At 52.5% G+C, this 24,967-nt stretch overlaps 9 protein-coding genes and 1 non-coding gene across 10 annotated transcripts; 4 read left to right on the top strand and 6 right to left on the bottom strand.

Annotated features, from left to right (window-relative positions):
- Positions 1–83: 83 nt before the first annotated feature.
- On the top strand, positions 84–2,323 carry BO83DRAFT_375191 (uncharacterized protein). The gene has a single exon (XM_025530401.1). It carries the CDS (start codon positions 141–143, stop codon positions 2,025–2,027), a length of 1,887 nt encoding a protein of 628 aa, XP_025391402.1. The 5' UTR covers positions 84–140; the 3' UTR covers positions 2,028–2,323.
- A 58-nt stretch (positions 2,324–2,381) lies between these two features.
- BO83DRAFT_423624 (uncharacterized protein) lies at positions 2,382–4,838 on the bottom strand (the record flags this gene model as incomplete). Its single annotated transcript, XM_025535113.1, has 2 exons — positions 2,382–3,409; positions 3,461–4,838. 2 exons carry the CDS (start codon positions 4,836–4,838, stop codon positions 2,382–2,384), a joined length of 2,406 nt encoding a protein of 801 aa, XP_025391403.1.
- A 484-nt stretch (positions 4,839–5,322) lies between these two features.
- Positions 5,323–7,006, bottom strand: BO83DRAFT_305145 (glutamate decarboxylase; the record flags this gene model as incomplete). Its single annotated transcript, XM_025527252.1, has 4 exons — positions 5,323–5,437; positions 5,487–6,655; positions 6,703–6,730; positions 6,780–7,006. The coding sequence occupies 4 exons, from the start codon at positions 7,004–7,006 to the stop codon at positions 5,323–5,325; spliced, it is 1,539 nt and encodes a 512-aa protein (XP_025391404.1).
- Positions 7,007–9,871: 2,865 nt separating this feature from the next.
- BO83DRAFT_167377 (uncharacterized protein) lies at positions 9,872–10,965 on the bottom strand. The gene is made up of 3 exons (XM_025526361.1): positions 10,597–10,965; positions 10,414–10,519; positions 9,872–10,318 (listed from the first exon to the last, which is right to left on the bottom strand). Exons 2-3 carry the CDS (start codon positions 10,503–10,505, stop codon positions 9,946–9,948), a joined length of 465 nt encoding a protein of 154 aa, XP_025391405.1. The 5' UTR covers positions 10,506–10,519; positions 10,597–10,965; the 3' UTR covers positions 9,872–9,945.
- A 1,578-nt stretch (positions 10,966–12,543) lies between these two features.
- On the bottom strand, positions 12,544–12,615 carry BO83DRAFT_t80. Its single transcript has one exon. It is a non-coding gene; the product is annotated as a tRNA-Arg (tRNA).
- A 2,401-nt stretch (positions 12,616–15,016) lies between these two features.
- BO83DRAFT_305993 (uncharacterized protein) lies at positions 15,017–15,745 on the top strand (the record flags this gene model as incomplete). Its single annotated transcript, XM_025527282.1, has 2 exons — positions 15,017–15,353; positions 15,459–15,745. 2 exons carry the CDS (start codon positions 15,017–15,019, stop codon positions 15,743–15,745), a joined length of 624 nt encoding a protein of 207 aa, XP_025391406.1.
- A 2,004-nt stretch (positions 15,746–17,749) lies between these two features.
- BO83DRAFT_414298 (kinase domain protein) lies at positions 17,750–19,247 on the top strand (the record flags this gene model as incomplete). The annotated part of the gene is made up of 5 exons (XM_025534554.1): positions 17,750–17,991; positions 18,042–18,388; positions 18,448–18,761; positions 18,818–19,004; positions 19,060–19,247. The coding sequence occupies 5 exons, from the start codon at positions 17,750–17,752 to the stop codon at positions 19,245–19,247; spliced, it is 1,278 nt and encodes a 425-aa protein (XP_025391407.1).
- Positions 19,248–19,295: 48 nt separating this feature from the next.
- On the bottom strand, positions 19,296–20,700 carry BO83DRAFT_375198 (guanine nucleotide exchange factor SDO1). Its single transcript, XM_025530402.1, has 2 exons — positions 20,512–20,700; positions 19,296–20,348 (listed from the first exon to the last, which is right to left on the bottom strand). Exons 1-2 carry the CDS (start codon positions 20,576–20,578, stop codon positions 19,387–19,389), a joined length of 1,029 nt encoding a protein of 342 aa, XP_025391408.1. The 5' UTR covers positions 20,579–20,700; the 3' UTR covers positions 19,296–19,386.
- A 205-nt stretch (positions 20,701–20,905) lies between these two features.
- On the top strand, positions 20,906–23,031 carry cp3 (carboxypeptidase C PRC1). Its single transcript, XM_025529070.1, has 3 exons — positions 20,906–21,029; positions 21,097–21,699; positions 21,762–23,031. Exons 2-3 carry the CDS (start codon positions 21,192–21,194, stop codon positions 22,925–22,927), a joined length of 1,674 nt encoding a protein of 557 aa, XP_025391409.1. The 5' UTR covers positions 20,906–21,029; positions 21,097–21,191; the 3' UTR covers positions 22,928–23,031.
- A 39-nt stretch (positions 23,032–23,070) lies between these two features.
- Positions 23,071–24,510, bottom strand: BO83DRAFT_375200 (40S ribosomal protein uS13). Its single transcript, XM_025530403.1, has 3 exons — positions 24,430–24,510; positions 24,000–24,165; positions 23,071–23,831 (listed from the first exon to the last, which is right to left on the bottom strand). The coding sequence occupies exons 1-3, from the start codon at positions 24,431–24,433 to the stop codon at positions 23,534–23,536; spliced, it is 468 nt and encodes a 155-aa protein (XP_025391410.1). The 5' UTR covers positions 24,434–24,510; the 3' UTR covers positions 23,071–23,533.
- Positions 24,511–24,967: the final 457 nt, after the last annotated feature.

Consider the following 24,967-nt stretch of genomic DNA (forward strand, 5'->3'; position numbering starts at 1 on the left):
CCAATCCGGCCAAATAGCCCATCTCCCATCCCCCCCAACCCCTTCCCCCTTCTTCTCTCTCTCTTCTCATCTCCTCTCTTATTCCCTCCTCACCCCATGTCCCTCCCCCATGGTGGTCCAATTCCCACCTCACCACCACCATGTCATTTCCTCCCATCCCCAAGCTCCTCCGCGAGTCGAGCGACCTCACCATCACCTCCGCCTCAACCCCCAGCACAACCACGTCTACCACCAGCATCATTCCGACAAATAATGTAACCTACACCCGCGCCCACCGAAAACCATCCACCAAACTCACCACCACCCTCAATCCATTCCGCAAATGCACCTCACGACAGAAACAAAAATCAAGGCGAAAACATAACTACAACTTCCAATTATCTCACCAACCTCTCTTCCGCAATTCCCTCCTCGCCGGCGTCGGCTTCCTCGAACTCGCCAACGCAGCAGACTTCGCCGCCAACGTGTGGAACCAGATCCCCGTCCCGAAATACGCGATGGTATTCATGGCCATTGGTGGACCAATCGCCCTGCTTATCACCCTAGTGGCAGCGAGGGACTTTTACCTCAGTTACACAAACGTGCAGCTCCTCCTGAAAGAGCGGCGGTATCTGCGCGAGTTACTCGATTCCATCACCACAACAAACACAACAACACAAAATACAACCCCAAATTCAACCACAGCCACTCGTACACAAGCAGAGCTATTACTAAGAAGCAGACTCAGCGTCAACTTCCGCGAACTCGGCACCGAAATCGTCGACCGGATCCTGATGGACGCGCTAATGGGGTTCGGCGCGCTTCTCGTCGGCACAGGAACCATCATGGCGATTTTCGGCGCGAATCATCGCGTCTACGTCGCCAGCAACCTGCTCAGTGGATACATAGGCAATGGATTAGCCGCGGTATTTGGACTCGTTAATGCAATATGGTCGGGGTATTTGGTGGGCAGGTTTCAGGTGTGTTGGAGAAGTTGCCAGAACATTACCAACACATCCACATCCACAACGACAACAAGGGACGGTAATGGTAATAATAACAATAATCCTAATCCGGGAGACGAAGAAGACACTGGTATCGAAGAAGTGAGAATGTACCACCACCCATTGAAACTCCGCTTCCGCAGTCTGCAATTCCATGCTCTCGTGAATGGGATCAATGGCCTTGTGGCTGGCGCGGCGAGCATGGTTACCGCCACTATGTGGTATGGGTATGTCGTGCTCGTGCCGTGTATCGTGAGTCTCATCGCGTGTAATTGGTTTTGGAGGGTTAGGGTGGGGTATGATCGCCCTTTGTTGTCTTCGAGTACTACGTCTGCTTCGTTGTTATCTACTGCGGAGAGACGCGGTGGTGGTGGTGGTGGTGGTGGTACAGCTACCCCTACCACAGGAAATGGAATTGGAAATGGAGTTGGAAACGGAGGAATTGGAAATGAAAAAACCGACCTCCTCCTGGACCTCAGCAGCGCAACACATCTCCACCGCATGCTTGCATCATCCACCAAAGACAGAAGTGGGATACAACTCCCCCGCCACATCCTCAACCGCCAGAATCCCTCATCCGTCATGTCCTTCCTCACCCGCAATGGCATGTTCGAGGGCTTCTGTGTCTGGATCGATCATGATAAATCCCTAGATAGGGGCGTGGAGGATTTACTTGATCTTGACTCTATTATAACATCCACATCCACTACTTCCCCGGGAGGGAAGACTAACGACGCCAACACCAATAACGAAAAACCAAACGAGGAAAATAATACTCTTGAAGCAGAAGAAAGAAAAAAAGAAGAATCAGTGGAGGAAGTCTCCCTCACAGCTGACGACTTCCTCACCCTAGCCCGGCACAACGACAGCGACATCCTCCTCCGGAAAATGAACGAGTATTTGGATGGGAATGTAGTCCGGGCTGTGGCGTATCGGGAGAGGTTTCTGTTGGAGGTGTTGGGGGTGGTTGTTTATTTGGACTCGATTCCGAAGGATGCGGATGAGGTGGAGAGGAAGAGGAGATGGTGGTTTGGGTGTTTATAGTACATGATTCCTTTGGGATTGGGGTTGGGGTTGGGATTTATTATGAGTAGTAAGATAGATTTACCACTGTAGTACCTGGTGTATTATGTGAGATCATGGATGTGCTGGACACAGATGGTGGTGTGGTGTGGTGTGGTGTGTTGCATGCTTGCGTGCATTGACTTGTTTGATTGTTCTTCCGCTATGGGTATGTATGCTGTATATGCTGGCATAGAATAGACTAATATTGTGAATGGTGGTGGGATTGGATGGATGGGTTGGTTAATGTACTACCTACTAATAATGCATCATGTCATCACATCATATCATTCTTTGATATTTTCTATCGTAACTTGTGTGTATGTAGCAGGAACATCACTCTACATATACAGGCGCCTTCACCAATACATTCATCGGTCCTTTTCCTCTCACTTCCGCCGTCACAAATGACGCAAATCGGATACGTCCCGGTCCGCGCTCGCGCTCCTCTCGAGTCTCCCCGGCTGGTGCGGACGGTCCTGGACGCCGTCCCATCAACGAGCTGAACACCGACCGCATGCGCTGCTCCCGCTGCGGCGGTCCAGGGTCGCCTCCCTCTGTCTCGTCTGGGCCCTCTGCCCGCTCCTGCTCAGCGGAGCCACCCGACTCGGTCCGCACATGGGTCAGTGGTGGCAGCCCCGTCTCGACCTTCATGGTACCCTCCTGGACGACTGTGCCTGGGAGGATGTACTCGACGCAAATGTCGCGCGACTCCAGCGGGATCTTCTCGGCAATGCCCACGGCGTTCTCCACGATCATGCGCGCCCCGTTGTCCAGCCCCGGTGGCGGCGGGTCGTGCAAGTGTGCTACCAGCGTCGCTACCAGGCTGGTGATCAGTCGGTCGATGAGCTGGGCCCGGTACTCGTCCGCCTGCGGACCCTGCAGGTTTGTGAGCCCGTCCAGTGTGGTGCGCCGCCAGTTGGAGATGCGCGCGATCGCGTTCTCCTTGTCTTCTTCTGTAGACGGCTGCGCTTGCTGTCGTCGCAGGTTCATCTCGATGCTTTTCAGCTGTCGGCTGAAGGTGGGCTCCAAGGCTGGGTGGAAGTAGCGCTCGAACAGTTCCTCGACTAACCACCGGCTCACCACCGCCCGGCCGATCGCGGTCATTTCTTTGGTGCCCGTGGTGTGTGCGTCGTCATTAACAAACCCGTTCAGCCAGGAGGGCAGCGTCGCCCAGTCCTTGCGGATGGAAAAGGCTAGATCTTTGATCGCACCGTCCAGTCGACCGAACCGATTGGCATACTCGTTGTCATCCAACACAGTGCGGGACACGGCCATACGTTGGTGTGCTACGGTATTCTGAAGGTGCTGTACCTGCGCTTCCTTTTCGAAGTAGTAACGCTTAACCTTGGAGTATTTGGCCTCTGCATTTGATTAGCGATGGTACCTCCAGAGCGCTGGCAACAGCTACTTACGAAGTTCATCATGCTTCTGGACTAAAGCCCGCACATCTATCTCGGCATCCTCGCGATCACGTCGGCTATCACGCGAAGTGGGCGTGTTCCGGCCCTGCTCTGGCGTCGACGCGGTATTGTTCCGGAAGCCAGCTTCCGGATAAGGGGAATGCCCAGGGACAGGAGACTGTCCTGGGGGCGCGGATGGACGGTCGGGCATGCCACTGGCAACCGTGTCTGGATGAACGGGGAGTGGGCGTAATGGTGAAGGGGGCCCAAGGGATTGGCGGGAAGAAGGTCGAGGGCCGACCGTGGGGTCCAGTTGGGGCGGTGTTGGGGCCAAGTCAGCGGGCTGTCGGGACGGCTCCACCGGTGACGGGCGAGTCAGATGTTCCAGCAGGCCGCTGTCGGTATTGGAGCGTTGGACGGAAGGATGCGGTGAACGAGGAGGTCGGGTGTCGAGCGTCGGCGTCGGACCTGTGTTCTGCGGCATGGGTGATCGACTCGCTGGCTGCTGTTGTGCTTGAGGGTGGTGGTTCCGCGGAGGCTGAACCGGAGATTCTGCAGGAGTATGGGACGGCGTCGAAGTTTGTGATTGGGGCGGAGGCTGAGGTGCCTGACCCTGAATTGACGCCGGCGGTTGCTGCTGCTGCTGCGGTTGTTGTTGCGGCGGTTGTTGGGGTCGACGGGCTTGAGGAACCTTGGGCCACGGGGCGTCTAATTCATGCTCTCTCGACCAAGAGGTTCCCGGGCGGCGTTCGGACGTAGTGTCTATGGACAACGGTCGCTGTTGTTTGGAGGATCGACCCGTGGAGATTTTTTTGACCGACCGGCTGCGCTGCAGAATTCCGGACTGGTCGCGCGCGGCTGCAGACGAGTGAAGCGAGAAGAGACTGCGTCGGGATTTGCGAGGTTCTGGCTCGACGGGTTGTAGTGGCTCGGGTGGCAGCGGCCACGACTGATTGAGAGGGTCAGCATCGAGGATAGGTGCAGGGGACGCTGGCCGTACCGGAGTGTTGTCGTTACTATTGTTGCCTCGCGGGCTGGTATGACGCTGGCTTTTGGAACGACGCAGGGGATGGGTGGAGAATTCCTGGGTATTATTATCGTGTTGATAGAGTTGCGGAGAGGCACCGGGCGTGGTGGAGATGGAAGTAGAAGCGATGGTGTTGGTGGTGTTGACAGCAGTGGAAGAAGGCGGGGAGGTGGTGTTGGTGGTGGTGTTGGTGGAGGATGAAGTGACAGGCAATGGAGGGAGTCGCTCGCGGGAGGTGGAGACGGAGAAACGACGGTCGAGATCGTCGTCGGGGTAGACGCCAGGGGCAGCGGGCAGATGCTCGACAGATCGGAATGCAGACGCGGCAGCAGACGGCTTGTGCTTACGGCGAAAGAGGGGCATGGAGAAGGGTGAGGGAGAGAGGAGTGATGGGAGAGGAGGGAAGGGGGAAGAGAGGAAGGGGATAAAAAAAATAAGTAAGACGGAGAGAAAAGAAGGAAGAAAAGGAAGAGGAAGAGGGGAGAGAGATAGTCCAATGCAGGATGAGATGGGATTCAATAAAGAAAAGTGAGCCATTGGGTCCGGGCGGCCCCAAGGCGGGCTAAATTGCACAGCCATTGGACTCGAGGCCAAACAACTACTTGATAGTACAAGGCTGGTGCTGACGGTCGCCTATTAGCTGCAGTCCAAAGCCTCGCCTCCACGTTTCACCTTTACTAGTAAGTACTAAGTAGCATGGGAGATCCACCGTCAACACTGTGAACGTCTTATTTCATTCGCATTCATGTATCGGAGATGTCTAGCATCATTGTATCCGTGTTATGTCCAATGCCTCATATACAGTCCATGTCCACCATCTTCCAACTGTCATCTAACAAACTCTACTCTAACACACACCGTGGGTCTTTCCATGCTTGCCCTGCAAGGAATGGGTCTCGTTCTTGTAGTGAGGGTGCACATGCTTAGACTTGTGCGAGTTGGTCGAGTGCACCCGGACATGACTACTTTCGTTAGCAAATACTCTCGTTTTCACTCATCCAGGAAACTTACTGAGTGTACCGCTCCAACATCGCCTTGTCCATGTCGCTGAGCGTCTTCAAGGCCAGCTTAATGTCCGCCAGCAGCGCATCACACCGGTTCTTGCTAAAGTCCTCGCGCACCACCACCCGCATCAGCTTCAGCGAGTTACTGTTGGGCGCCATCGTGTACGCCGGCACGATCCACCCGCGCTCACGCAGCTGGTGCGCCAGCGCAAATTCGTCAAACTGCTCCGAGTCGCGGTCCGCCGGCAGCCGGAACGCCACCAGCGGCAGGCCCTTGCCGCCACGCTCGCTCATGATCACAAAGCCCAGCTGCTCCAGCTGCTCGGCTAAGTAGTCGGCAGTGCGTGTGATGTTCGTCATGATCGACCGGTAGCCCCGCTTGCCCAGTCGGATCATCTGGTAGTACTGTCCAATGACCTGCGACGCGCCCTTGGAGAAGTTCAGCGTGAAGCTGGCCTGCTCGGCTCCCAGGTAGTTGATGTTGAAGATCAGCTCCTTGGGCAGGTACTCGGGCGAGCGCCAGACGACCCAACCAACACCGGGGTACACCAGTCCGTACTTGTGACCAGACACGTTGATGGACACCACCTTGGACAGACGGAAGTCCCACTCCAGGTTGGGGGCAACGAAGGGAGCGACGAAACCACCACTGGCGGCATCAACGTGGATGGGGCAGTCAATGCCCCGCTCGACGAGGAGGTCGTTGATGGCCTTGACGTCCTCGTACTCACCGGTGTAGGTGGTGCCCAGGATGGCGCAGATACCAATGGTGTTCTCGTCCACCAGATCCACGGCCTGCTTGGGGTCAATCACGTAGCGATCCTCCGTGCAGTAGACGTAGCGCTCCTCAACATCGAAGTAGCGGGCGGCCTTCTCCCAGCACACCTGGACGGCACTGTTCATGACAATGTTGGGCCTGGAGGCATCCTTGCCCTCCGCCTTGCGCTTGTTCTGCCACCGTCTCTTCATGGCCAAGGTGCCCAGCATGATGGCCTCAGAGGAACCGATGGTAGAGGTACCCATGGGGTGTTCATCATCACTGTCGGTGGGAGCGTTGAACAGACGGGCAATCATGTTCACACAGCGGTTCTGGATCTCGGCGGACTGGGGGTATTCCTCGTAATCGATGAAGTTCTTGCTGAAGGACTCGGTCATGAGCTTCTCAACTTCCTCCTCCTACTCGAATTAGCATTGTCTTGGGCATTTACAAGCAGAACACATACCATGTAGGTCGTCACGAAACTCGCAAGGCTGTAATGATATTAGCCTTGTGCCATGTCCTGCTATCGACCGAACCTACTTGAGCATGGGGTTTCCATCCAGACTGAGCTCATCCTTGATCATACGGTAGGCCACCTCGCGAGGCATCTCCCTCTCCGGCATCTCCGTCGAGGGCAGCTGCTCCGTAGCGAAACGAGTGCCGTAGACACTGGAGTAGAAGGCATCGTCCTCAAGCTGGATGGAGTCGACCCCTTCAGCGGTCTTCTCGACATCACGGTCGCGCTTAACCTGAGCAAGATGGACCATTGTGCCGGATCAGATGTGTAAATGTGGATAAATAGGAAGAAGAGAGAAGAAAGCGATGCTAGACAACAGCGACAGGAAAAGGGGGAGCGCAGTGATGTAAATAAGAGAAAAGAGGGGCGCAACAGCAGGCTTCCACGATCAGCCAACGGCCGTCAATCCAGTTAGCTCATTGAAACTGTCCCCCCTGCTCCCTGTTCTGGCCTGCCGCAACATCCGTCAGCTCACACAACACGGGAGGAGGGAACAGCCACTCGTTGGCTGTTGTCCTCAGCCCCGAGAGGTGGCAGCCACTCATGGAGCCCCTTTCCTGTAGCTCAGACACAGTCCTAAATCCCAGACTAGTGCTGGAGACGCCCATCGCCAGTGACGGAGGGACGAAGGAGTGGGGATCGAGGTTTGGGACCCCTCCCTCGTGTGATCGGATGGGCGAATCATCAGACAGTGACCAGGGACACGGCGCTAAAGCTTAAGGAAAGCTTGGCCTGGATCGGTCGGCAACCGGTGGGAATTGTCTCAGCCACGATGAGAATGGAGTCAGGATGGAGACTGATTCACCCAAAAGTCCCGAAAGAGGGGAGGACGAGGACGAAAGGGAGGCGCGAATTCCCTCATCGTGGGGCGGCAAGTGGAGGGGCTGACGGAGGGATCGGCCAAGGTAAGTGATATCATCGCTGACTAGCCGATCGAAGTATCCCCTTTCTTGGAAGGCCTTGGAAAGGATCATCAGAACATCATCAGAATAGAAAAGAAAAGAGATAGCGGCTGTGGTGGAGAGAAGACAAACTCGCCCAGAAAATAGTGGCGAATTTGAAAGGAAGCTATTGAGGGAGTCGGTTAAAAGAGGTGGAAGCAGTGGAAGAAGAGGAAGAGATGTGATGGGGGAATTCTTTTCCTGGTGGTCCCAACTAAACCCAAAGAGATTCGGGTTTGTCCCTCGTAATAATTAATTAAAATCCGATAACCACTGCCGACATCCTCGTCGCTGCAAATGGCGGTGAATTGCCGTGATGTGTTGTCCTTTTTGGCAACTATCCACTCTTTGGAATAGCTTCGCCAAGTGCCCAGGTTGGCAGCTCCCAGCCATCACCCAGCACTTACTAGACGTCTACATCGCTCACTAATAAAAAGATGAAGAAGTATCCCGGTCTCCTCCGGAATCACCACATCAAAAACAATAATCAAAATCATCATATTTCCCCTCCATTACCATTAAGCCAATTACATACACTTCGTCCCAGTCTCGGCCCATGCAGCCAGCCCAGATGAACATGAACATTAACATGAACGTGAACGTGAACATGAACCATACGTCCGTCCGAAATACAAAATAGCGCTTTGCAGCATCCCAGTCAGAAAGCCCAGCCCAGCCCAATCAAGCAATCAATCAAGCAATCCTATCCCTGGTGGTATCCTGTCCTGGCCATTCATATCGTACACCCGCCATCCATCATCATCCTAAGGCGTTATGTTATCTCTGGTATCTTTCTGCCTAGCCTGGATTTTTTTTTTTTTTTTTAGATTCTTCTTTTTCTTTTCCATTTCCAAATTTTTATTGGGTTTTTTGTTTCGCTTTTTTAATATCCATCACTCCATGCAATCATCCATGTTGGGGTATCAGCAATATGGGCTCCTGGGCCGGCAACCACTCGCCAAAGGAGCCAAAAGTTCATTCCGGAAAACACCTCCGGCAGGAAAAGCACAGAGAAACAAGGCAGAGCTCTAGTTCTTCTCGCCCTTGATCTTGCGCTTGAGCCAGGCGAAAAGTCCGCTCTTGCGCTTCTCGGCCTTGCTGCTTTCCGACTTGGCAGTCTCCTGGGGCTTGACGGCCTCGCCCTTGGCCGTATCCTTGGCCTGCTCAACGCTCGTCTTGCCTTCCTCAGCCTTCGGGGCAGCGGCGCCCGCTTGCTGGGTCTCTTGTCCGGCTTGAGCGGCTTCGGGCTTAGCAGCAGAGGTGCCTTCCGCCTGAGGCTCCGACTTGACCTCCTCGGCCTTCTGGGCAGCAGCGCCTTCCTCTTTCTGAACAGCCGAAACTCCCTGGGTGGCCGAGGTCTCGGTGTTCTGGGCCTCCTGGGGCTTCGTGTCCTTGATCGTAGAGGGGACAGCGCTGAGGCGCTTGGAAGTCTCTGGTGCCTTGGTCGCCTGCTCCTTGTCTTCCGCAACCTTCAGGGGCTGTTCAGCCTCAGTGGCCGTGGGTGCAGCAGTGGTGTCCTCCACAGTCTTATCCGCTGCTTTGCTGTCACGTCCAGAGGGTCTGATGATGGTGCTGGGAACAACCGCAATAGGCTCGCTGTTTGCGGCTGCGGTCGGGGCCTTGGTGGCCGTCGCTGGCTCCGGCTGTGTCACCTCGGTCGTCTGCTTGGCGCTGCCAGTACTCTCAGGCACTTCAGAGGGAGCGATGGCTGCAGCAGTCTCAGGCTTGGTAGAAGCTTCCACTGGGGCGACAGCGGTCGTGTCAGCGGCCGCGCTGGACGGAGCTTCGGTAACCTTGGCCGGGACGGCCTCGGTAGTCTGAGGTACCGTCGTGCTGGACGCAGCTCCAGCATCCTTGTCCGTCGCGGCAAGTCCGGCAACTTCCAAGTCCTTCGACGCCTTATCAGCGGAGCCAGCACCAAGCCCCGGGACAACCTGTGGCTGCACGATGGTGCCAGTAGGAGCCGGAACAGTATCTGCGGCTGCTGCCTTCTCGGTGGCAATGACGGGTTCATCTTCCACCTTGGGCATCTTGTGGGGCTTGTGGTCATCCTCCTTGGTAGTGATGCTGCTCTCGTAGGGGCGCTTCACGTGGGCATCGGCGGTCTCGGGCTCGAGGGTGCTGGTTCTCACAGGCAGGGTTGTGGTATCCGCATTGGAAGCTTCAAGGGTGGAGGTGGAAGGTAGTACAGCTGGTGATGAACGTTGTCAGCAAACTACCAGCCCTGCGCAAATGCGCACCCATTGGGTTACTTACTCGTGCCCTCCTCCACTGTCTCCGCCTGAGCAGTCTTCGTCTGCTGCGCAGCGTCCTCTACGATGCCATCGTTTATCTTGGGAAACGCGGTATTGACTGCGTTTGAGGCCTCCTCCGTGAATTTGACCGGAGGGGCAGGCGCGGGGACCGGGGCGGCGGTGTCAGTAACTGTGGCCACGGGTGCCGCAGTCACTGCAGGAGCTGTCTCGGCAGCGACGGCTTCAACTTCGCTTTCGTCCTTGGTAACTGTTTCGGGGACGACAGCCTCAGGCGCAGTGGTGTCAGTGACGCCTGCCTCGGTAGCGACAGCTTCGAGCTCACTGTCGCTCTTGGGGACTGTTTCCTCGACCTCGTTGGCTGGTACACTGTTCCGGAGAGAAAAATGTCAGTGTCATTGTGCGAAACAAGCCTGCGATGACGAAACAACAGCACAATGCGGGTGCGATTGAGTCCTACTCACACATTGTTGGGGGCATCGACTGCTTTCTTCGCGGCAGCGGCAGCACCGCCGCTCTTCTTGCCCTTGTTCTTCTTTCCTCCTTTCTTAGGCATTGTGATGGATTATCCTGTGCAGTAACAATTATGTTAGTGCACTGGCGATGACGACAACGATTCAATGCAGCAGTGGGTGGACAAAACCTACAGTCTGTGCGAACGGAATGGACACGAATCGTGGATGCGAAACGTCGAGGTCGTGCGATTCCGAGAATGGGGATTAAGAACCAACGGCAGATGAAGTGGGAAGTTAGGGGCGGGCTGGTCTGGTATGTTGCCCTGTGGCCCTTTCCGATTGCCTAAATCGATTCGGGGAACGTTAATCCGTGGAGGGCCCGGGTCAAGGTGCAATTAATTTGCGGGTAACACTGAACCACCGGCGCTTGGATTGGTTTCAAGCTGCACGCGACCAGTGCAATTCAAAGGTAAACCCGTAGCGCGTGGTGTAGTTGAGCTGGTGCCAGTCACACAGGAACAATCTGTGAATGAATGCTTGTGGGAGCGGGTGAATCCAAACGAGGGCGAAAGTCACGCCGCGGTCACATGGGGTCGTGTCGAAGGGGACAGCAGGGTAAGATTGGAAGGGGCACAGTGCACGCGGATCCAAATATGGGTTGAATTGCGCGTGGATGAGGGTTGCAGATGTTTAATGGGCTCGGCTTGACTCCCTACAAATCTCCTTCTTCTTCATCTCCTTTCAACAACATACCCTGCTCTCAGTCATGACTACAAATGAGACAACAATCACGTTGGCCAGCCATGATGGCAGTTGCTATTCTGCACCAGACCGAACCCAGCTCATGCGCTGCTTGCGGCTTCTACAGGAATGGCAGGAATGGCAATTACGAAGCGATTGAGTGTCAAGCAAGCAGTATGGCAGCTGGAGCTGGCGCACATCCCCCCTGATTCCGGCGAGTCGGAACTGTACCTGCAGCTTGGGGCTTAACAAGCCATGTTAAGCGGACTAATTCTCAAGCTTGCAGACGATCCCATCCCGCTTAGACGGGACCTGAGTTTATCCGAGAGGCGAGCCGTCCGCACAAGGCAAGGTCTCACTTGACCGGAGTTACTACATACGTATGGAGGAACAATGCCTTTATGCATTGCATTGGCTTATTATATAGCCAATTAATGAGAGGTCGAACTTGCAGGATATCTATTGACCACTAACCAAACTATCAGGATACTAATCAAACCACAAAGTTGAGTCTGCTGCTACACTATACAGTTCTACAATCAATCACTCCTATTATATTACTGTAGGTACTTTGTAGAAGCACAAGGTACGGTGACACCCGCGCCCGTGTTCGATCGGTCGATTGCATCATGAGGCATGCCGTCGGGTCCAGGATCGGCCAAACCCGGACAGGGAATGAAAGGTTTAGGAACCGTTTCCGGTCGACATGCCAGCCGTCGTCGTGTCCTTAACCAATTCAGTAGTAAAAGCCAAGACCTAGTTAGCCATCTGCTTGAAATAGACACTGTACACTTGTATAGCGTTAGCTTTCTACACAGTCCAACACAAGTAACTATCACGTGCCTCAATATGACACAACTTATCACAGAAACGTCTAGTATATATTAAGTCGCTCGAGCTGAGACGGCCGCCCAAACCGGCAGCGCAAGGTGGCCACTACTTTAGTTAGTATCCCTTACCGATGACAAGTGGCCAAATCGTCAACTTCTTTCCTCTACGCCCCAACTATCGGGGACGACGTATGTAACATGTATACATGCCCGAAGAAATTTACGGGCGACTTGACGGAAGAATCATGACTGGGGCAGGGAGGCAAAACCCGGGGTGAGTGCGCTGCCATGATGACATCATGGAAGGGAGGGCGTAAGTTAGTTACTTCATGGTGGTGGTTGCAATGCCACGCCGAGCGTCTGGTTGACGGCCCAACAACGTGCCAGGTTTGGGGGTGAACCCCTTGCGTCTCACACAATTTTTTAAGTTTCAGTTCGTTGTTGGGTTATGCTGTACAATTTCATATACTGCGTGCCTGACGATGGCAGAAGAAAGAAAAAGATATATCAAGTGGGTAGGCATTTGGGCATACCCTGGATGGTATAGTAATGAAGGGGGAAAAAAGAATGACCTACGCAGGACTCGAACCTGCAATCTCTTGATCCGTAGTCAAGCGCCTTACCATTGGGCCAGCAGGCCTATTTGATGAAAGATGGCTGTGATAATTTGCTATATGACCCAGAGATCACCGTTTTGGTCACCGGAAGTACCGTGCCGAGTGGGGGCGACTCCGAACCACCTCCAGCGGGGCAGTCGGAATCTACGATTATGCCAGCGATATCATTCGTGCAATTACTTATCGTCCATGGGTGGTTCTTTATCTCATTAGTCAAACCGTTTGCTACTGTGTTCGTCCTAGTTACTTGTCTGAGAATGGGAAACTTCGGTCCCAGTGGCACCGCACCGTTCTCGGTTCCGGCGACTGACGTGGGATAGTTACTACCAAGTCATCTGGCGCCGCCCCCCCAGCCTATCTACATCCAACAGCAAACAGAAAGAAGCATCCAGATTCCAGCCTCCATGAGGGAACGAATGATGAATGATGCCGGGGAAGTCGCAGGGTTACATTCCGATCGCTACGATGGGAAGAACAAGATGCAGCTTGACTCGAGTCGGTCGGTGGTGGCACGTAGATCGGACCGTCTTGGCTGTGTTTCTGGAATCGTTCGGTGCAGCACGACCACGACAGCAAGAGACAGACGACAGATACCTTGCTTGATCTTTTTGCCATTGCCACACACGCACTTACTCACACACCATCATGCAAGTCCTGCCGGCTGGGCGATAGTACACCGTGATATACACCTGTCTTCTGCAGCAATCTTACACGAAGCCCAGCCCAGTCCGTCGGCTGGCCGGCCAGCCCTGCAACATGTTGGGGGAAAGTGTAAGTTAACCTGAGAGTGGTGGGAAAAGAGAACCCAGAGTTTTACTACTACCTACCACCCTCTGACTTCTTTTCGGCCGGGTTGGCGTAACTTCCCGACCACTCGTAATGCGGAAATTGGTCTGGAGATTAACGCATCCAAAACCATGGTTTAGATAGGACTGATTTGGGCTTAAGGTAGTACCTTGTTCTGGCGATGCAACCCGACGGTGAACCTCCTCCGATGGACGTTTGATTGGAAGGTAAGTAAGAAGAGGGCCACACCGAAGGAGGGGGGCAAGTTTACAGTACGGTTCAGAATCAAGGGGTTAGTCAGCTCTGGGCTAACTGGGAAAGGCAGAATCGGGACTCGGCACTCCATGACCGGGTTTGCAGAAGCGCCGCGGAAAAGAATGAGAATGAGGGAAATATTTCGTTATGGAAAATGCTTAACGAAAAATGTCATGTTTGGGTTGTGTCCCGCTTAAGGAGGGGAGGGGGGAACAAATTGACTGGTGATGATGACGATGAAGACTTTCTTTGCCATCCTGTCAGTCATTTTCTTTGTCTTTCCACTCTTATAAGTTATTTTACTATTATCCCTCAAAGCATGGAATTTTATGATCTAGCATATCTTCCTTCGTCGAGTGACATAAAACCCCAAGACTTATAATAATTAACTCAACTACTGCACAAACTGCTACACTCCGAGTCTCATTCCCCCATTCTGTCTTCCGGCTAAGAACAATCAGGCTAAGCTTGGGAAATTCACGCACAACCCTTCCTCCTTCCTGGCTCAAACCCCCCCGGTGGATCCTCCACGTTCGGCGTTTGTTTCTCGTTCACGCCTCGGATTTGGCCGCAGGTAATCGCGGCTTACCCAGTTACCGGCTCTCTTCCTCTTACCCTCCCAGAGCCGTGGGGTCAGGTTAGGTTACCTTGGCCTGTGCAGAGCAAAAAGTAAGGTCAAGCGAGCCATGATAAGTCACCAGCCGGTAAGTCAATGGCTGCCCCAGTGCATTCTGGGAATGGTTTACTCCGTTTACTCCGTTGGATGGAGCCCCGTCGTGGTGGTATGGAACTAACGGCATGGTGCCTCGCACCGCTCGTTCCAATCAGATCCCGTCCACTGCGAACTACGAGTAATTAATTCCCCATCGCATTGTATCATAGGTATGGACGCTGATTCCGATTACTCCTCCCAGTTAGTCGTGCTGTCTCTCTAACTATCTGGGACTGCTGCTCCATTAGTCCCTTGACATAATCCCCATCATATCTCTTTCTTCCCTTAGTTACCCTTTAGTCTAGCCCTTCCTTCCTCTCTCTCGTCTCTCTCTCTTACTTACTTCACTATCTACTCTCCCCTCTTCTTTCTTTCTTCCTTCCTTCGTTCTTCCTTTCTTCTACTCTCCCCTCTTCTCCCCTCCACCCCCTCTCCTCTCCACCCCACACTTGGTCTAGGCAAACGATGATACGAGGGTTTCTGGACCTACTCGATTGTCGTCTGTGCTTGCACACCCTCCCTCGCGTCCATTCCCTCCCCGGGAAAGGTATGCAACATTGAGGAACTTGAGTCGACGGTTGAACGCATAACCCCTCCTATCACAACGATCTTCCACACACACATCGACACCATACACCATCATATCGCCTGGCTTTTCCACCCCGGTCAACATGAGTTTCCGAGAAAAGGTGCGGAGGGTGTTCCGCCGGTCCAGCAGTGGGTCCTCGTCCAAGGGCAAGGGCAATGGAATCAAGATCGAATACTACAAACGCGGCGAAATCCCTCGGTCGAAATTCAAGGGCCCTTTCGACAAGGAACATCAACGGAAACTTGCAGCATGGTCGTTTGGGGACGCCCAAGCGGAACGTCCGCGTACACCCGATCTCAGCCTCTCCCCCTGTGCGTCCATACCGGATTTCATGAGAGCGCGGTACGAAGAAGACGCCGCCGACGACCTCGCCCCCGATCAGATTCGAACAGTACGACCCGAAGTAGATGTGACAGTTGGTATGTGGGATACTTCCTTTCGTCAGCCCTTTTGGTTGTTGTCCAGCCCTGGACCTATCATAAAATATGCCATGTGTAACGATTAGCCATCTGACCAATCACCAGATTCCCCTTCGGTTCACCATGACGAATACGCCTGCGGCCGACAAGGAGAGAGTGGCTCGTCGTCATCCACAGCCGTGGAGCCTGAAAGCTACAGCGAGTCCCTGATGACTCTGTTTGCCGACTTCGACCAGGTTGACCCGATCGCCCAGCTGAAAGAAACGATCCGCTACACTTCCCCGGCTGTACGAGCGATTTCGCCGCCCCCCTTGTCGCCCAAGGGGTGTTACATGCCATTCTCACCGGAGGAGCTGACACGGGCGTTGAACGCCGTGCAGATCTGCTCATAGTACCTTTTTTTAAATTCGCTCCGACTTCCGGCAAGATCTTCGCTTCCTCCCACATCACGTGATGCCAACTCAATAGGGATACCGACCCTATCGACAATGGTCCCTTTCCTTTCTATTTCCGACTCCGCCATCCATTTCCACCTTTCTCCTTTTAACATCTACTATGCGACACAGGTGTGAGCATCTTACCTTCTTCGAACCCCCCAGCCGCGATCCGCAGAAGGCGGCACTGAATACCCGGTCGTGTTCAAGGCTGCCATTTTCCGACGGCTGACGCAGTCTACATATGCAATTCCGGCGTGAGGGGCGTCTGGGATTTATTGCATCTGCCCTGGACGGAGTCGGTCCCTTCCACGCATGAAACGAGCAACGTTCGAAAAGCGTCTGTTTTGTGCTTGAGTGCTTCGTGCATTGCGTTTAAGCGTATACCCATCCAACTGAGTTGCTTGGTTTTCCCAACCCGTAATGTGTGCTGGTGCCTTAGTGGGTGCCTACTACTAGCACCGAGGATTCACCCACCGGCCACTGACCCAACTTGTACTTAATGTACCTAACTGTAAGGTAACACAATGAAGAAATAATAATAAAGACCCATGAAATAGCGTAGTGTTCGGAAGAAGTAGATTACAGTAGCGAGTAGTGAGCCACCTCGCCTCACTCCCAGAAAAGCAATAAAGTAATAAGCAATAGTAATCAGAAAAGTACCCCCATAAATCAAGCCACTATTGACAATAAGCCTCGTCAATCATCCCTCCTAGTCCGCGCCACACGCGCATCTGTGTCAGTCAATCAGAGTTCACTCAATCAGGGTTCAAAAGCAACAGCAGGGGAAATGATTTATTTTACCTCCGCCAAGACATTCCAGACTGCGATCATCGGTCGGATACTTCAGCCAACTTTGAATTTTGACTTTTGACTTTCCTTCTTCTTTTTTATTTTTTTTAAGAGTAAGGTTTACTTTTCTTTTCTTACTACGGAGTAAATTGACCGGTTTGATCGACGGTGCCGCAAAGCACTAGTTTGATTTGATCTGTTAATAGTGTGTTTGGACTTGGGACTTGGAGGGGGCTGTTTGTACTCTGCCCGTAGTTGTCCGTCCGGGTGTTGTGTTCGGGTCCGATCGGGATGGTCGGATCGGGGGGCTTTTGCTGTTGCTTGCTTTGCTTCTTGTTGTGCTTCTTCTTTTTCTTCTTCTACTAAGCTGTAGATGTAACTTTTACTTTGCTTGGTTGTTATTATTATTTTTTTTTTTTTTTTTTACTTTCTCACTTGTATAGTTTGTATTGGTTTTGATGCATATGAGGGTGAGGGTGAGGAGGCTGGCAGGATGAGGGAGGAGGGGTGAGGGATGGTAATCTGTGCAGTGGGTGGGTGAGTGGATGGTGATCGTGCATTAGTATCGCTGCTCAGATCGCTGGACTAGACTAGATTATGAATGTTAGTTGCCTCTGGGGTGCAGAGGCTTTGTTTTACTTCTTTGGATATTACTACTATTGTCGAGTACTACTAGTTGGTCGTATGATGGTAAGTACTAGTGCAGTTCTGATGGTAGTATATATCTCTACGGCTACTTACTACTATACCTAACTAGGTAGACATCACACTACTAGTATAAAAAGTTAATGTTACTAGTATTACTTCAATAAAGCTCGAAAACTAATCATACAACTCAATCTCAAGATAAGTCTATCGAAATGTGATAGAAATATATATGCATGTACCTAAGATTGCTTATCTCTCTTCCAACTCAGTTACCTGCTGGTCCTTGCTTCTGCGCTGACGAAGTCAATCTGTACCCATAATGTAGCTAGTTGGGTAACTATTGATGGTATGGCCCAGCTGATGGATACTTACAAGTAGTCTACACTCTTGCTCAGCATACTTGTAGTTTGCATATATGCGGTCGGAAAATGGTACTTACCCTTCCGGTACATTAGGCCGATGGCTACATGTTTCCTTCTGTTCTGTCTCTTGCTCTAATCTACTTAACCCTAATTTCACACGATGACTCTGGTTTCCCGGCATTTGAGTAGATATCTCCGTCCCCTGTACTCCAAATCCAGCATGTCATCATCCTCTCCAGCCATACTCCCGACTTCGCCTATAGAAGAGGAGCGAAGTCCGGGCTACGACCCTAGGAAGTATTATCCAGCCCGGATTGGAGAGACCGTTGGGAAATATCGCATTATTTCTAAACTGGGATGGGGTGCTAATTCTACTACTTGGTTGGCAAAAGATATATCCCGGTCAGTGAGACATGCCGATTCGTGTTACAAACCCCCCTAATACCGTAAAGCTGGGCCTGGCAATCGACGAGATACGTAACGTTAAAGATCACGAACTCTGGTGCTGAGGAGAGGAAGGCCGCGGAAGATGAACTACAAATATCGCATCGTATCTCCGGACTGCGGTCTGAGCACGAAGGCCGTGGGTATGTCAGACTGGTTCAAGATTCGTTTCAAATACAAGGCATCCTTGGAGACCATCTCTGCTTGGTATTTGAGCCATTAAGGGAGCCGCTCTGGCTTCTAGGACGACATCTTGGAAGCCATGGAGTTCCTCCGCAAGTTCTCAAAGCCTTCTTGAGGGTTTTGCTGTGTGGCCTGGATTTCCTACATTCTGAATGTCATGTCATACATACAGGTAAATGATCGCCCCTGTCCTTTGGCTAACAAGCGCCTTGCCTACTGACTGAACTGCAGATCTGAAGGCCGACAACTTTCTTGTTGGGTTTGAGGATGCTACAGTCCTCAAAGATTATGTCCGCCAGCAGGAAGTTCATCCCGCTCCGCATGTGCTTCGGAATGGGCGCCCTATATTCGAATCTAGGAGCGACTTCGGGCCACTCCAGAAAGGAGTAGGCATGCTGAAGATTTCCGACTTCAGTGCTGCTGTTTTCGGGGATGTATCGACTCCGCATAAACATGATATTCAACCCCAACCATTCTGCGCCCCTGAGGTTCTGTTGAAGGCTGGTTGGTCGTACAGTGCTGATATTTGGAATCTAGGGACGGTGGTAAGTCAGAAGATAATGCTTCGTCGTGATGTATACTCATAGCTATCTCCATGCAGCTTTGGGAACTTTTTGCCGATCAGACGCTATTTGATGGAATATGCCATAATAGCGACAGCGACCAACGAAGGGGATATTCACGGGAGGCGCACATCGCCCAGATGATTAGGCTGTTGGGGCCTCCTCCTTCACAATTTTTGAACAAGTGTGATCCGCATATACGCAGCGATTTGTTCTCGCCTCAAGGTACGTCATACTTGATTGCGATGGGCCGCAAACACTAATTGTTGGACATCTATAGGGGCATTCAAATTCCCTGAGTTGGTTCCCTCGGAGGAATTCAATTTCTCCAGTATGATTCCATTTCTATGTGGAGAGGATAAGCGCTTGTTTATTGAATTCGTTCGTAGAATGCTCCAGTGGGAACCGGAGCGTCGATCAAGTGCGAAGGACCTTTATAATGACCCTTGGCTTTACTATAACCCTTGAAGATATAATATCTTTAACATGAAATATTTGGATCTAGTCTTGTAGTATGGTCATATTTATGGCATGATTTTGGTATCCTTCCTAGTCATCAATCATAGCAGGCTGTACATGGTTGCGCCAGATGCATTCCCGGCCGAGCTTACTCTTCATGGGTCACCGTCATATCCAGCACCTCCACGCGTCCTCTGCCCCGGGTCTCGTTACCCACGAACTCATTCAGTCCCTTGAAAGCTCCCGGCTCCGCAAAGCCAATGACTTCCCACTCGTCTCCGCCGACGACCTCCTGAGCCTCGATAGATTCGATGTAGCTCAGGATCTTATCCTTGACATTGCTCGGGCCCTTGGCAGGTGCAGACTCTGCGTCAGAACCGCCCGCCTCATCCTCGGATTCCTGCTGACGGGCCTTCTTGGACCCCTTTCCACCCTTCTTGTTGGACTTGGAGCCGCCCTTGGATGGCGCCTCCTTCTCCTTACCACCCGCGCCAGCACCGCCGGCCGCACCACCCTTGACACTTTGCTTCAACAATGACACAGGACAGGTAACGCGGAGACGCATCCGCGCCCGCATCACAGGAATAGGCTGCCATGCAATAAGCGCCTTCATGGCCTCAAGCGCTTGACTCTTCGCGGACTTGTTGGCAGTCACACCCGTCCAGAGCGGTTTCCGCGGGCGGCTCTCCTCGCTGTTGTCCCCATCCGTCTCACCATTGCCGGGTGTTTGCGATTGTTGACCACTAGCCGAGCTCAGCTGGTCTAAGGCTTTTGAGATCATTCCGGGGGTATAGACTCGTTTCGTCGTAGGATCAACCAGCCGTCCTGATACAATATCCAACACTTCCTTCTCCACTCGTTCGATGATTTCCTTCCGCTCGCGCTCGCCAACCTGCACTTCACCCTTTCGTAGGATTTCTTGTCGGATCTCATCTGCAGGTGTGTCGGCGCCGAAGGCCTTTGTTAACTCGGCGGATGGGGCTGTTTGCGCTTTAGAAACGGACAGGAAGATCGTGGGAACTTGGAGAACATTGTCGAGATCCTTCTCTGCACCGGAGCGATATTCGAGGAGTTTGTTCTTGTAGCAGGCGAGCTCGAAGCGCTTTTTACCTGTTTGTTGAACGGTTAGCGGGGTTGCGGGGCCGATTGGAAGTTTCGCAGGAAGTTTTCCTTTTCTACGCCTGAATTTGCGCATCATCTCCCCACATAACTGATAGACATGCCACGCAAGACGATCGCAAATGAAGGGTCACACATGTATAACAGTACGTACCCTTTTTTAGCCTGACGACTGATACATTGGTAAATTTGATCTGATTTGATGGTTGGTTGATGGGCATGTTGCTGGATGCCTCTGCGACAAAGCAAGAGGCTCTTGTGTATAGACGGACTCAACCAAGGTGTATTTTGGAGTTGATCGATCTTCAGTTGCGTCAGTGAGGAGATTATGTTTTGAATGCGCTGAAAAAAATGCTGTTGATAGCCCAAGGCAGTCACCCGACGGGCCTGTGATTGGAGGAAACCGCAATGACGCTGGTCCCGTGCCATGCGCTGACTCAGCTTCATGACTCAGCGCGTGACTTTCTGCAAAGGGAAGGCACCGGCCTGTAATTGGCTGCCTTCCGGCCCTGCTATCGAGGCGTCATCGCCTGCCTGCAGCCCATCCAGTACACCTCCTCTTCTCTCCTCTCTCCTTCCTTCCTCTCCATCCTCTTCTGGGTTTCCATTGTTCACCCAGTAGCTGGTATTTGCTGAGCTACTTGCTTTTTCTAACTTGATACTTTTGTGTCCGTAAGTGCACTCCTATGCCCTCTGACCACCTCCCTTGATAACCCGTGCTGATAAGCTCCCTGCCCAGGTACCGTACCTTCCAGACCGCAAGGTACCCATCCTCTACCTACTCATCCCATTGTCATCTCGTTTTCATACCGACCCCATTTGGGTTTCAGCACAATGAGAGTTCTTCCAGCTGCTATGCTGGTTGGAGCGGCCACTGCGGCCGTCCCTCCCTTCCAGCAGGTCCTTGGAGGTAACGGTGCCAAGCACGGTGCCGACCATGCGGCCGAGGTCCCTGCGGATCACAGTGCCGATGGGTTCTCCAAGCCGCTGCACGCATTCCAGGAGGAGCTGAAGTCTCTCTCTGATGAGGCTCGTAAGCTCTGGGATGAGGTTGCTAGTTTCTTCCCGGAGAGCATGGATCAGAACCCTCTCTTCTCCCTCCCCAAGAAGCACAACCGCCGCCCCGACCACCACTGGGACCACATCGTCCGCGGCTCCGACGTCCAGAGCGTCTGGGTCACTGGTGAGAACGGTGAGAAGGAGCGTGAGGTCGATGGCAAGCTGGAAGCCTATGATCTCAGGGTCAAGAAGACCGATCCTAGCTCTCTTGGCATCGACCCCGGTGTAAAGCAGTACACCGGTTATCTCGATGACAACGAGAACGACAAGCACCTGTTCTACTGTAAGTCCACCTCGGTTCAAGACTACGCCTTTTATATGCTCTTCATATCTAACGCACTGTAGGGTTCTTTGAGTCTCGCAATGACCCCGAGAACGACCCTGTTGTTCTGTGGCTGAATGGTGGCCCTGGATGCTCTTCCCTCACCGGTCTTTTCATGGAGCTCGGCCCTAGCAGCATCAACAAGAAGATCCAGCCGGTCTACAATGACTACGCTTGGAACTCCAACGCGTCTGTGATCTTCCTTGACCAGCCTGTCAATGTCGGTTACTCCTACAGCAACTCTGCTGTCAGTGACACGGTTGCTGCTGGCAAGGATGTCTATGCCTTGCTTACCCTCTTCTTCAAACAATTCCCCGAGTATGCCAAGCAGGACTTCCACATTGCCGGTGAATCCTATGCTGGTCACTATATCCCCGTCTTCGCTTCGGAGATTCTGTCTCACAAGAAGCGCAACATCAACCTGCAGTCCGTTCTCATTGGCAACGGTCTCACCGACGGACTCACCCAGTACGAGTACTACCGTCCCATGGCTTGTGGTGACGGCGGCTACCCAGCTGTCTTGGACGAGGGCTCCTGCCAAGCCATGGACAACGCCCTTCCTCGCTGCCAGTCTATGATTGAGTCTTGCTACAGTTCCGAGAGCGCTTGGGTTTGTGTCCCGGCCTCCATCTACTGTAACAACGCCCTCCTTGCCCCTTACCAGCGCACCGGACAGAACGTCTACGATGTTCGTGGTAAGTGCGAGGATAGCTCCAACCTTTGCTACTCGGCCATGGGCTATGTCAGCGACTACCTGAACAAGCCCGAGGTCATTGAGGCTGTTGGCGCTGAGGTCAACGGCTACGACTCGTGCAACTTTGACATCAACCGCAACTTCCTCTTCCACGGTGACTGGATGAAGCCCTACCACCGTCTCGTTCCGGGACTCCTGGAGCAGATCCCTGTCCTGATCTACGCTGGTGACGCCGATTTCATCTGCAACTGGCTGGGCAACAAGGCCTGGACTGAAGCCCTTGAGTGGCCCGGACAGGCTGAATATGCCTCCGCTGAGCTGGAGGACTTGGTCGTGGTTGAGAATGAGCACAAGGGCAAGAAGATCGGCCAGGTCAAGTCCCATGGCAACTTCACCTTCATGCGTCTCTATGGTGGTGGCCACATGGTCCCGATGGACCAACCCGAGTCGAGTCTCGAGTTCTTCAACCGCTGGTTGGGAGGTGAATGGTTCTAAAGACGTGCTATCACCGCATATAGACTTTCTGGTCATTTCGGTGACACTGCAGATATGTTTCTTAATGATAGTTTGAGGTTGCTTGTCAATGCCCACTAATCCCGAGCCTTATGTTGCATGGTATCTATGAGTTTGTCACTATAGTGCATTATGCATTTGTACTTCGTACGAGATTGAATCGATCGCATTTACACGCATTTGATTAGTACCATACCGTCTGTACGTAGTGTAGAACACGAAATTGATTTAGAGTCGACAGCTAGGCGTATGGACGTCTCAGTCGATAGTAAGAAGGTAGACCACTCCCATAGAAACCGAGCCATAAGAGCCTACTCATAATTCGCCACCGAATGACCCGTACATTCGTAAATCGTAAAACAGCAGACAAAGGAAATGTGAGGAAAGGATGATTTGGTATTCATTCATATTGGTATGATTCTTTTCATTTCGGACACGGCATTTTCTAATATTGTTCCCGGTCCCAGGGAAGATTTCGTTAAAAAAAATCCACACCAACATACACAAAAGGAATCCATCCTTCCCACGATCCACTCCAGCAAGTACGAAGAAACAAACGCAGATGATATGACCCCGATGATTGTTTTTTTAGTTCTTCTTCTTGCTGACACCGACGGTGCGTCCACGACGACCGGTGGTCTTGGTGTGCTGACCGCGGACACGGAGACCCCAGTAGTGACGGAGACCACGGTGGGAGCGGATCTTCTTCAGGCGCTCGAGATCCTCACGGAGCTTGCTGTCGAGGGAGTTGGAGACGACCTGGGAGTCCTTGCCATCGGTGATGTCGCGCTGTCTGTTGAGGAACCAGGTGGGGATCTTGTACTGGGTGGGGGCCTGGAGGATGGTGACGATACGCTCGAGCTCTTCGGTGGTGAGTTCACCAGCGCTGTAAAGAATATCAAAGTCAACTTGGCTGTTCTGTATCCCCTGGTCTTTCACCACTTCTCCTCTTGTGCTTGTTATTTCCGCCTCTTGTTGCATCCATGCGACCAACTCCTCTCCTTCCTATTTCGAATCCATCGAGATATGTAGTGTGGTAATAGTGTAAACGTACCGCTTGCTGAGGTCAACGTCGGCCTTCTTGCAGACCAAGTTGGAGTAACGGCGACCAACACCCTTGATCTGGGTCAAGGCGTACATGATCTTCTGCTTGCCGTCAACATTGGTGTTGAGCAGACGCAGAATGTACTGGAAGTTCGTCTTCTCGCCGGACACGAGCGCTAAAAAATTCCCGAAGAAACCGCAGTCAGCCTTTCTGTCTTGCAAAATCGGTTGTTGCCATGATGATGATGATGGAGCAAGTAAAAAATTCAATGATTCCGTCGCCGCTGTTTCCTGCCCGTCTGTATCCGCGATGATAATTTCCTCCAAAAACCCCCAGCGATTTATGAATATTTCCTCCCAAAATGACCGGCAAAAAAACGAACAGCGACGGAAATCAAAGATGCAGGGTTGAATATTCGATTTCAGGGTCTTTCACGTACACATGATGGGCGATGGCGCGAAGGACCGCGATTGATTGTCGACAGGCGAGAGGGATGAGAAGGAGGTGAAATCGAGGCGGGCTTGCGAGTGCTTCTTCCAACTTTGCTCTCGCCCGTTGTGGGATCGGGTAAGCTGGGCTCTAGCCTATTCGGGTATGGTGGGATTCAGGGCTCGCTTGTGCTTCGGGCTATACCGGAATAGGGTATATTATCACTTGACTGTCTTATGCACGTGATCTGGTTGTTTTGGTACGGTATTCCGTGTATGCCAGCCGTGTAGTATTTGATTTATGCCTGAGGCCATGTATGATATAGAACATCGCGGTACGACGGGATTCACCTCATCTTCAGCTTTTTAAGTGCCTCGTTAGCAAATATTTCCGTGATATGATCACCAGTGTGTTTGGAATATGCCTCACAGACCATATCTTTATACTGAAACACCTATTGAGAATGATTTCTCCTACATTCTCGTCGGCTGGTTGCAAGGAATATACCAGCCAAATCCGTCAAATTGCACTCTGTACCTGACAATTTG

Source organism: Aspergillus eucalypticola (genome assembly GCF_003184535.1).
Source record: "Aspergillus eucalypticola CBS 122712 chromosome Unknown BO83scaffold_4, whole genome shotgun sequence".
NCBI lineage: Eukaryota > Fungi > Ascomycota > Eurotiomycetes > Eurotiales > Aspergillaceae > Aspergillus > Aspergillus eucalypticola.

Excerpts from the sequence above, each read along its gene's own strand:
- BO83DRAFT_167377 (XM_025526361.1), bottom strand. The coding sequence starts at position 10,505 with ATGCCTAAGAAAGGAGGAAAGAAGAACAAGGGCAAGAAGAGCGGCGGT. Across the intron at positions 10,319-10,413 it reads GTCGATGCCCCCAACAATGT|TGTACCAGCCAACGAGGTCG; the intron begins GTGAGTAGGACT and ends TCTCCGGAACAG.
- BO83DRAFT_375191 (XM_025530401.1), top strand. The coding sequence starts at position 141 with ATGTCATTTCCTCCCATCCCCAAGCTCCTCCGCGAGTCGAGCGACCTC.
- BO83DRAFT_375200 (XM_025530403.1), bottom strand. Across the intron at positions 23,832-23,999 it reads GACGTTGACCTCAGCAAGCG|CGCTGGTGAACTCACCACCG; the intron begins GTACGTTTACAC and ends TATTCTTTACAG.
- cp3 (XM_025529070.1), top strand. The coding sequence starts at position 21,192 with ATGAGAGTTCTTCCAGCTGCTATGCTGGTTGGAGCGGCCACTGCGGCC. Across the intron at positions 21,700-21,761 it reads CGACAAGCACCTGTTCTACT|GGTTCTTTGAGTCTCGCAAT; the intron begins GTAAGTCCACCT and ends AACGCACTGTAG.
- BO83DRAFT_375198 (XM_025530402.1), bottom strand. The coding sequence starts at position 20,578 with ATGCCCATCAACCAACCATCAAATCAGATCAAATTTACCAATGTATCA. Across the intron at positions 20,349-20,511 it reads AGTCGTCAGGCTAAAAAAGG|GTAAAAAGCGCTTCGAGCTC; the intron begins GTACGTACTGTT and ends TTCAACAAACAG.